Source organism: Diplotaxodon limnothrissa, linkage group LG12 (assembly GCF_057381915.1).
Source record: "Diplotaxodon limnothrissa isolate DT_005_m linkage group LG12, D_limnothrissa_male_GT1.1, whole genome shotgun sequence".
Classification (NCBI taxonomy): Eukaryota; Metazoa; Chordata; class Actinopteri; order Cichliformes; family Cichlidae; genus Diplotaxodon; species Diplotaxodon limnothrissa.
In genome coordinates this window covers 17,822,600-17,833,741 of record NC_140607.1, presented here as the reverse complement: position 1 = coordinate 17,833,741, position 11,142 = coordinate 17,822,600, and the positions used below count along the sequence as shown (strand labels likewise).

Here is an 11,142-nt window from a genome sequence, read left to right as displayed (position 1 = left end):
TGATAGGCCGTACAGTGGTGCAGCAGCAGCTGCTGTCATTGCAGGTAATAGCCTATAAAGAAGCCTGATAGCAATACCTGTCATTTCTTAATGGCTGACTTCACTGAAGAGCTTTTGTGGCCTTTAACATGAAGATAATAGAAGATACAACAAATTTTACAGCTTTTGCGTTGCATCCATAATTTATCTCTAGAGACCCCCACACAGCAGCCGCACAACAAGGACAACATGCTCCGAGATGCGTGCTGCAGAGAGATGCAAAATGAGCTGCAGGGGGTTGGAGGCCCCTCCGGTGGGGTGCTTTGCTTTTAATGGAGGAACCGTACAGGGTTCAGTACATGTTCTATCACTTGGTATCTCATATCTGTTGTATAAGATAAAAGGACCTGAGTATTCAAAAGTTTGGACTTTTGGGGGGGAACTTACAAATCATCGCTGAAACTGTATTCATTTCATTAATAATTTACCACAAATATTTATTGGCTTAAATTGGAAGTGTAATTGTTTACTACTTAAACTCAATTTATTAACTGATGATGCAGGTGATGGGAAATTGTTTCAGTGGGGATGTGGACGGTCATGTGGAAGCACAAAGGGAAACATCCTGTCCCCAGAGGAAGTGACGCTACCAGATTCGCCAGTGAAAGACATTGCTGGTGGATGTTGGCACAGCCTTCTTCTAACAGGTTTGTCTCTGCTTATGTTTGAAGGCTATTACAAACATACCATCACCTGCCAGCTGTTGATGCATATTTCAGTTCAAAGCACATGTGGACATATAAGTTAACAGTGTGGATGACCTCTATGACATTATAAGGGATACGCTGAAATTCTACATGCAGTTCTGATACAAATTTAAATAACGATCTGACCTCAAGCAATGCTTATACGAGTCTTTTGTTGCACATTTTCATTATTTATTTCCCATTTTGTGCCACTGAGACCTAGAACTCTTCATTATAAATACGCAACTGCCTTTCAGCCTTTCATCACAACTTCATAAGTTCAAATGTGTACAACTTTTTGATACTCGATCCCATGTGTAATACTGCTAACGTAGTGGGAAACAACAGACAAACAGCCTCTGGTGAGCATGAACTCATTTTCAGATAAGCTGATAGCGATCATCATGGAGAATACTGGCCAATACCGATGTTTGGCTAATAAATCAGTGCCTTAGTGTCTTAGCCCGCACACAGACATTTGAGTGTGTGCTTTTAGCCGTGGTGTCCATTTATCCACATCGTTCATTAAGAGCTCTCCCAGGGCTTGAGCGGCTACATAAACACAGAGGTTGAGGCCACAGCTGCTCTTTCACCTCACCGCGGAGAACTTCAAAGTCACTTCTCCCCACACGGCAGATGAATGCGCCGTGTCTGCCAGGCTGATATATTGGCCCCAGTTGCTGTCTTCTTACTGTAGTATGACTGCAACTGAGGCCCCATCATGGAGCCTGAGTTGGGCCATTTGTTAGTTTTAGCTGTATCTCCAAGACCTGGCTTCAATTCTGAAGGGAGAACATTAATCCTTTTAATACAACACTTTGTAGTGCCGTTTTCCTGTGTTGGTAATGCCGTCTATTATTAACCCCATTAAAAGTGTAATACAATTTAAGTAGAGTGCTAAAAGTGGATCATTTGTTGCTCCGTTCTGTTTGAATTAATTCTCAATTTATGATCTAAATGATTAAACTATAGGAGTCACGGCACCAAATGAGATTCTTAAACCGCCAGGCATACATTTACACATATTAATACAAACATTTATGAGCTCACATTCACACTGATTGACCAAGTAAAAAAGACACACACTCACATGGCTGTGTGTTGCAGTCCCTCTTCCAAATCCTGTAATGTCCCCAGCTTGATCCCTAGTTCCATTCTGTCAGGAGGAAAAAGAAATATCCATCTCCAATCAGGCCTTAATGAATAGCCTGATGAGTGTCAGGCAGAACTGAATTACCAGATAGATTTGAAGAGCATGAGTGTGTACAATGTGTGTGTGTGCGCGAGTGTGTGTTCGTGTATCTGTGTTCAGTGGTTGGGAGGGGGTAGTTAGAGGGCCAGTAGAACAGGACACATGTAGGAATTAATTCTCTCCAAGTTAAAAAAAGAAAGAAAGAAAAAGAAATTGGCTAACTCTGTCATTTGAGCCTGATGGAATCGCCTTATCTATTGGTATGAGTTTTCATTTATTAGGGTCAAACAGCAGAGGGATACACAACGAATAGGAAAGAAGGCTTTGGGAGAAAGAAAAGTCGAAGTAATGAGGGGTCAGATTTGAAAATTGGAAAGAAAGTGAGAGAAAGAAGAGGAGTAAGTCAAAAAGTAGAGAGATGGGGAAGATGGAACAAAAGGAGTGCAAGGGAGTCAGTGGTATGAGAAACAGCTTGCCAGGGCCGGAGCATATTGAGGGCAGCAGGTGGAAGAGTGGCACAGTTAATTAAAATGCCTGTCTTAATGTCTCAGCCCGTCACTCCAGGGAGAGAGAGAGCGAGAGAGAGAGAGAGTTGCCAGGCTTGAGCTGGGCTGTACCCAACCAGCCATCTAGACAGCAAACCAACCATCCAGCCAGCCCACCAGGCCACATGTCAGACAAGCCCTGACACTATGCCCTTCACCCCCTCTTCATCTTGTGCCATACACACTCACAAATGTCCACAAGCATACAACTTGTCCAAACCCCACCAACTATTTCCCCCTCCTTTTCTTTTTAAACCCATACGCTGAAACCTATCGAAGCCCCCCTAATCTGACAAAGAAGAGAACAAAGCCCCTTCTTTAAAAAAAGAACAAACGCACTTCTGATGTTACTGTTTTACTCAGCAGCATCTGTAACCTGCCTCTAGACTAGCAGCCGTGCAGCCTTGCAGCATAATCTGTCTGCTTTTAATAATTCATAGAAAGCACAGGCTGTGCACTATGTACTGAATGCTGAGGGTAATGGGGATGTTGTGATATTTCTATCATGGCCTGTCTGAATCAGCGAGCGAATCAAAACCAGCAAAGATCTGATAAGCGGTCTGTTCTGTCTTGTAACAGCATTGGCTGTCATCACTGCTTCATAAGTGGACTATAGCGAATCCTTTCTGCTGTGTCAGCTATAATGCTTCTAATTGTGATGTACAATGGATGTTCAACCAAGTTTCATGTGACAGCAAATCGCAGATTCATGCTTTTACACAAAAGGCAAAGATAAACCTGATATGTTGGCATCACTGGTGTATCAATATCACAAAAAAAAAATGCACAGGATGATACAGACCAAAGTGAGTTAATGCTTGTGTCACTTCATCTGTGACTGTGTTGAAGAGCCATGCACTATTGTCTTCACTGCAGATATACCTACAACCTGATCATTTTCCTTTCCTATTAATCATATTCACCATATATACGTATATCAAGGATATTAGATGATATATTTCAATATCTGGATTTCTTTGTATCTGTGCCACTCTTTATTGGTCACACTCTTAAATATAATTCTGGACAATCCTTACTTCTTATTGTACTAAAGCTGTGCTCAGCTGAAAAAGGGAAAACAAAGAGTGTGAGCATCTTTCCGAGTGTGAGGTGCGTCTAGATTTGTACGTTGTGTCGTTTGACTAATGTTTTATCAGGTTTTGCTGTATCACTGTGGATTGCTTTGTCAATAACCAGGCCGTTGCCTCAGTGAGCAAAAATCTGAGATTGTCAGGCTGAGTGACAGGCTGGAGATGGCAGATAATTCAAAGAAATTGGAAGTGTGAAATCTTTAAGGGCCACTTCTTAACACAGCAAATGCCAGGGTATCTTTCCATCAGCTGCTGCTCTCACAAGCTACCGCATTGTTAATGGTGGCCTGTCTGTCCATCAAGTCAGCTTCAGGAGGGATTTAGACCTGTTTGGCACCTTATCTCTCCGACTGCCTCCTACTAACCTGACCGATACACAGGTCTTGAGTAACCTGTATGTTCTGTGTAGCCAGTGGTGGTTGTAAACCTATCTCCAGAGTAATATTTTTTTTTTCCATTTGATTTGCTTATTTGTAGATATTAGTTTATCTGTGACACAGAGTATTGATATATTTATTGTTACACAATCAGGGGTCTAATGTAATGGTGCCTGTAGCACTTGTTAATTTAGCTGTCAGCGCTACTGATTGACCTTAAATTGTTGCAGGAGAGCTCATTGTCCTTGTGAGTGAGCTTCTGTGTCTGTCTGTCTGGATGGATGTAATAAAAGCAGTGTCTGCTTTCAGTTTCAGGCAAAAACATTGCTCTGAAGAAGAAACTCAACATGTCAATCAGCGACAGGGGATAAGTGCTTCCATGAGTCACGACTATAAAAACGTCTTTATTTTGTAAGGCCTCATTAGATATTAAGCAGTTCAGAAGAAAATATTTTTAGGCAAATTTGTGTGATAGTTAAATATTTGCTCGAAAGCTTTAGGAAATCGTATAAATGTAGTCCATTCAGGTCCACTCTATCTTACCAAATAAGGATTTTCCCTAAAGTGTGAAGAGGAGATAATGGAATCAATGTCTTCTATGAATATACATTTCATTAATATTAGAGATCTGGGGCATTTGAATACCCAAAATTAACCTAAAAGTAATCTGAAATATAAGTTAATTATTAGTTTGATAATGAGGTTTATGATTAAGAAGTTAATAAAAGAAACAAAAAAGTCCTTTTTGTGCTAAAAAATAAAAATAAAACCACTGCTTCACGTCAGAGCGCTGAGATGGTTTTTGTATGTGTGCTGGCAGTGCTCCAGTGTAAGTATTACTATTATGAACAGTAGCGCACTGACCTAGCTTGCGCTCACTTTGTCCTTCTTTCCCTCACTCACTACTTATGCTTACACAGAATCACACGGTCACTCATTTAAGACTCAGGTGGGAGAGTACATATGGAAACAAGGGGAGGAAAGTAATCAAAGTAAAAAAAAGACTGCTCCAATTTGGAATCCACAAATGCTTCGAGTCGGTCCTCCGTTTGTTTGTACAGAGAAATAATGTGAGAAAATAGACAGAGAAGCGAGGAGGATGACAGAAAAGGATCCTGAGAGAGGAAGAGAAATAAACAAAAAGGACAAGAAAGAAATATGTCCCCTATTTTCCCCTTGTAATGGTTTCAATTCCCTGCCAGAGCTCCCTGTCACAGGGAGGTAGTTCCCAGGCTGACACATCTCAAGCTGTTTAAACATCCATTAGGATGTTTTGGTTCATACACTCTACAAATACAGCTAGATGAGAGAGAAACTGGTAGATGATGATAGGGAAATTGAAGAAGAAAGAAAAGAGACAGAGAAAAAGAGAGAGGGGGAAGAGGGGAGTAAGTTGATGGGAACAGCAGATAGAGGAGAATTTATCAAAAAACTCATGTGATATTTAATGATCCTTGTATGTGGAGAGAGAAGACCACACCAGCTCGTTCTCCTCCGCCAAATACCGATCCCCTAACTTAATTTCCTGCTCAATTGCTGTTCTATAGTGCATAGTACAGTGATACAGGCTGGTAATATAGAAAACAGATTGCCTGTGCGGCGGAGTGGATAAGGCTGAGGCTTGTGCTGCTGGAGACCTGCAGTCTCCAGGGGGGTCTTGTCGTTGGGCTTCACAAAACCAACAAAGCCCATCTTTCCCTGCGACTGGCAGCAGCTGGCAGGTAGATCTTCAAGCAGTGGAGGTGGGGAAGTGGATCTATGGGTGTGGTGTGTGAGTTTGAGTTTCTGCAGTGTGTGTTTGTGGTACAGAGACTCTTGCTAGTCTTTGTAGTGAAGAGTTCCACTGTCTCCCATCTTGTGTTTGCTCATGTGCTGTGACTCCAATCCACTCAAAAATGTAGGCCTGCATGGACATCAATCATCCATCTGTGCACAGAACAGTGAGCAACTGCATCTACAATGTTTTCACACACACACACACACACACACACACACACACACACACACACACACACGTGCGCGCGCACGTGCACTTACAGTCAACCTCACCTTCCATGAGGACATGTACACCTGGCTGTTTCTATGTGGGATGATTCAACGACTATCAGAATTCCCTGCTCATTGTTGCTGTATATTATTCCATACAGACTCACCAAACTCTTCTTCTTTACCTTCTTATTGTTATTGTTATTATTATTATTATTACTATTGCTGCTCAACACTAAGAAGAGACACTACACCATCTACTCTGTGGGCGATCAGAATTAATCAAAACAGAATACATACAAGGCACAACAAAGCTGCAGCATACCTCTGTTGGGCAGTATGCAAATATTTGCAACATCCAAGACACATAGTAATGTTATGAACGCATCAGCGATAAGTGAACACGATGAGGCTAGTGTGATTTAGTAGAGAAGGACAACGGGGGACTTATGTGCTCACTGCTGTCCCAACTGAAAGAAATGTCTCTCTGAAAGTTATCGGAAAAACTTACTAAATATAAAGACAAAGAAATATAATTGAGAAAATGTGGGACATGAACTACAACAGTATTAGTGATGATAGTTGCTCTTTTTTTCTTTCAGTCAAGAAAAAGATGGAGCACTGTGCCAATAAAATTTCCCATAAAAAGGTTTATGGTTAAGAAATTAATAGAAGAAAAGCTTGAAGATTGTTCTCCTTGACACTCCATATAGTGACAGGATGTGAACCATCACATCCTCATGGTAGCTCTAGGTTCAAGGGATGGACCGATGAACAGAGCAAGATGATGATAGTAATAATAACGAAGAAGAAGAAAAAGAGGACACATTGGATGTTCTGTAAAGTAACAATGTTGCCATATACTGCCCTTTACATTTTACACCCAGTGTTGGTCAAGTTACTTGAAAAAAGTAATCAGTAACTAATTACTGATTACTTCCCCAAAAAAGTAATCCCGTTACTTTACTGATTACTTATTTTCAAAAGTAATTAATTACTTAGTTACTTAGTTACTTTTTAAAAACATGATTTACAACCTGAATAGGTGATAAAGCGATAGATCTTTCAGCCCAATTCTACTTTTTCTGCATAATCCATCATACAAAATGTAATCAAATGGAAAAGTCTCTTTTTTTTAACTTGTTTTATCAGTTTTAATCTTTTAACTTTATGCATCAAGCAAAAATTAAACTATATGCAACATTCTCTGACTTGAATAAATTAGTTTAACATTTAAACCTATTTTCTGCACATTCCAGCACATAAAATAAAATATTTTTTGTGTTTACACTCAGTCTTTCAAATAGATGCAAGTAAAACACAGCAGAAAATAAATAAAGTCAAAGACTCAGCGGTCCTGTTGCTCTATTTACACCTGTAAAGCAGGACTGCGGTAGGCGGAGGTTTACCCTGGTGCAGGTGTGCCGCGGTCAATGGAAGAATCCGCGAGTTTCTCTGTGAATTTCCCATTACGTCATAGCGCACTCAGTGCTTGCTTGGAAGTTTAGGGGTTTTTTCGCTGTAAAAAGAAGTTTTCTTCCCACGCACAACGGACACTAATGTTTTTGTCACTTTTTATGGAATCAAACTCAAAGTAAGGCCAGTACTTCCACGCTTTAAACGCTGCACGCTCATACTCTCTCCCACACTCGATATGTGATCCATTGTTGATCTGCACACAGCTGTTGTCACTAACGGCGCACTCGCTTACATCACTGTCGTGAGACATTCTCGCAAAAAATCACGGTTTTAGTAACGCAGTAACGCAGCGTTCCTACGGGAAAGTAATGGTAATCTAATTACCGTTTTTGCAATAGTAATCCCTTACTTTACTCGTTACTTGAAAAAATTAATCAGATTACAGTAACGCGTTACAAGTAACGCGTTACTGCCCATCTCTGTTTACACCATCCTGATAATTATTTATTAACACTCAATAGTGATATAAAACAAAATTATGAAAATTAGACATTTGAAAAGTTATGGTTCTTTGGTTGAATTCTTTAAATTTTATTGCTTTAATTCACATTGTTAGAATATGTGAACAACTTAAAAAGACGTCTGATAAACACATCGCAGGTAAACTGACTGCTACCTTGCCTACATTCGGGTACCCTAAATAATGACAACAGACTTATTTTTAATGTTGCTTCCAAAGGAAAAACAAGGGCACAGTTTCAAAGGGAGTAGAAGTCTGAAAAGGCTATTTAACCTCTTTTCCAAAGAGCAATGTTTTCTGCCCAGGTATTTTGTAGATCAACATCATCTTAGACAAGTATCTTGCTCCGAGGCCCTGCTGGTGCTTCAAACACCACTGTGGGATTGTTCAAAAATGCCTGAGGTTTAGTACTCAGGGTACAAAAAAGCAACACGTGGTTGATGGTTATGTTGTCAGGATTGGCCAAAAATGACATTTAATTAATTGTTCAGGAAAGCTAACACAGAAGTAAACCATTTAAGCATGCATAAGATCCAAATCAAATGTCTGCTTATTTTAAGAATATTTGGATACACACTCGGATTTAGAATATTGTGTGACACCCCTAGTGAACTGGTTATACTCAAAAGGTTTCCACTGCTAATGTCTGGTTTTATGAGCTAGACAATATCCATACCTTTTATATGATGTTCTTTTTGCAGTCTCACACAAAGTAGGTCACAGAAGTGAAGTCTTATCATGTCTACCTGGAGAACTGATGTTACTTGTATCCCAGTTCTTTTAAAGATCCTCTTTTATGCAGGGAGTGTCACTAACCTAGTTGCCACTGGGTTTTGCGCTAATGTTAGCAATGTGAACCTCCTTTGACCTCTCAAAGTGACAGAGTTTTGTTGCGTAACAACCTTGTGTAATGAACTTCCTCCCAAGAGATGTCATTAAGGACAGGAATGTTTGTCTTCCGCTCGCTCTAAAATGAATATTCAGCTATTATCGCTGCACAGTATTCAGATCTGATATGTATGTATTGGGTTTCAGTTTGCACAGAAAGTCATACCAGATGAGTTTTACTTACTGTATCTGTGTCTCTCTAATCTGCCTGCGGTTTTCTTAATATATCACATATAACCGGGTTTTGCAGCATAAAGACGGTTAAGGTCATTTCTCCGTCTTTCTAGGCATAGTTTAATCTGGCATACATCATTCAGACTGTCTCCCTTGTGTCCTTCTTACCTAGATTTAAATATTTGTTTTAACTAATGTTCTGTTTTATGGCAGAGAAGATCTGTAATAACACTTCAGGGGTTTCTGCAAGGCAACTACGACAACAAGCCCAGAGCTGTGGATGGGATGGAGTTGTCATAAGGCTTTGCATCCCACACCAGGATCACATTTGAGCACTGATTTTCCTTGATAAATGAACCCAGTTGGTCAGCTTATCGTCTGGATCAACACTGTGTACCTTTCATGCCCCGTCTACTTTTCCCATGTAGGAGGCCCTGTAGAGGGAGGAGTGCGCTGTGTGCGATCATGTGAGAGTGAGAAAAGGAGACAAAGGGAGCGAGTGAAATATGTCACAATGATTATTTGAATTCTCTTGTTTATTGGAAATGACTGAATCCAAGGTTGAGATATTCACAAGAACAGGAAGGAAGAGAGAGAAAGTCACTGTCCCCGTGGGGGAACAGCTTACACCATCAGATGCCTTGATTACTAATCCCCTTCTGAGTATCGTTGTCCTCATAGTAAATATAACTACAGGAAGTAATGATTTCTGCTCCAAATTATGTGGATGTTTACATTTCTTGTCAACTGAGTAATAAATTACCGATCAAAGATAAACTGTATGAAAGAAAAATAGAAGCTTCTTTATTACAGCAGTGAGAAAGAGGAAATGGTGAGTCCCAGCAGACTTATGTACCTTGAAACCCCCCCCCCCCCCCCCCGCACAAACTCGCCCCCACCAACCCCAAAAAGGACTGACTGCCAAGATGGCTGCTTGAGCTCTAGTGCTGCGGGTCTTGACCCTGTGCATGCTGCCAGACACCATTTCTCAAAAAAAATGCGTCTTCAGATCTTGGCATAATTTCTCATCCTCTCTTCCTGTCCTCCTCGCAACATCTCTCTCTGTCTCTACAGTTCACCTCTCTGTTATTTTCTCCAATGTAGGTCACTGGGAAGATAGTGCGGTGTGGCCTATCTTTCAAATTCCTGTAAGTTTGCAAGAGCAATACTTGCTTTTGAGGATGAATTTTGTGGGGGCTGGGTATGTTGGGCTCCTCCCTACAGGTTTATCATGTTGGCAGCCACGGATGGCTCTTTTTTTAGGGTTGTCCTCCCATGCGTCTGGACCTCTCAAACATAGTGGCATGAATCCTCGGAAAACACTAGTCAAATCGAGCTATTAACACAGAATGTCAAGTCTAATTGTGGGCCGTACAGTGAGTGTTTTAGGTCCTTCTGACCTCACGCTGAACTACGCCGTAAACGAAACAACACATGATCCCGCTTTTTTATTTCATGGAAAGCTGCGATGAAATGTGGGTTAGCGGGGAACAGAGGAGTTTTGTAAGCCGCACTTTGCAAAGTGAAACGTCGTCTATTGGATTTTCAATTGGAGCATGCCTCACAAATGTAAAGCCGTGTTTTATTTAGCCGAAGCAGTTTATTGTTTGTGCGTCTATAAGCCAAATACGGCAATAGCTCTGTCCAACTTCAACGCTTCGTGTTGAATATATAGCTTTTGAGTTCAAAATAAGTCATTACATTTGACAAGTCCCTATAATAACTCCTGATTTATTGTCTTAGAAAAGTGGAATAATAAGTTTTCTGTCTTAAGCCAATCACTGAGAGTTTTTATTGGATTTTCCCACTCGCCTAATAAATTTGCATTATTTTCGTTTCACAGCAGCGTACACTGTATACCGCAAAATTGTTCTTGCAGCTTTCATTTTCCATCATTTATAAGGAAAACCAAAAAAGCATTTACGTTACTTCAAGTCACATTATACCTTTTCCTTTATTATAGCAGGCCAATGTGAACCCCTGTCACTTGGACTTCTGGTACGTGTGTAGTTTCACTCTTTCCTCTCTCCTAAAAAAGAAACCCCAAGTTTGTTTGTACTCATTTTGTAAGTGCTCGCGATGACAGTTTTAAAATTAAAGGCTGTACTGTAACCATTAGTGTTTATATTTCATCATCCCAACCCGACACCCTTTTCCACTCTTCCACAGGGTGGAACCACCCTGTAAGGTTGCAGGCTAGCCAAGGCAAAAGCTTTTCAGTACGG

At 40.6% G+C, this 11,142-nt stretch overlaps 1 protein-coding gene across 1 annotated transcript in view; it reads left to right on the top strand.

Annotated features, from left to right (window-relative positions):
- LOC146621109 (uncharacterized) overlaps positions 1-11,142 on the top strand; it is a 313,936-nt gene that overhangs the window by 120,627 nt on the left and 182,167 nt on the right. The window contains exon 7 of the mRNA XM_085368718.1: positions 543-686. Within this exon, the coding sequence (XP_085224844.1) occupies positions 543-686 (144 nt within the window). The remainder of the gene's footprint in view (positions 1-542; positions 687-11,142) is intronic.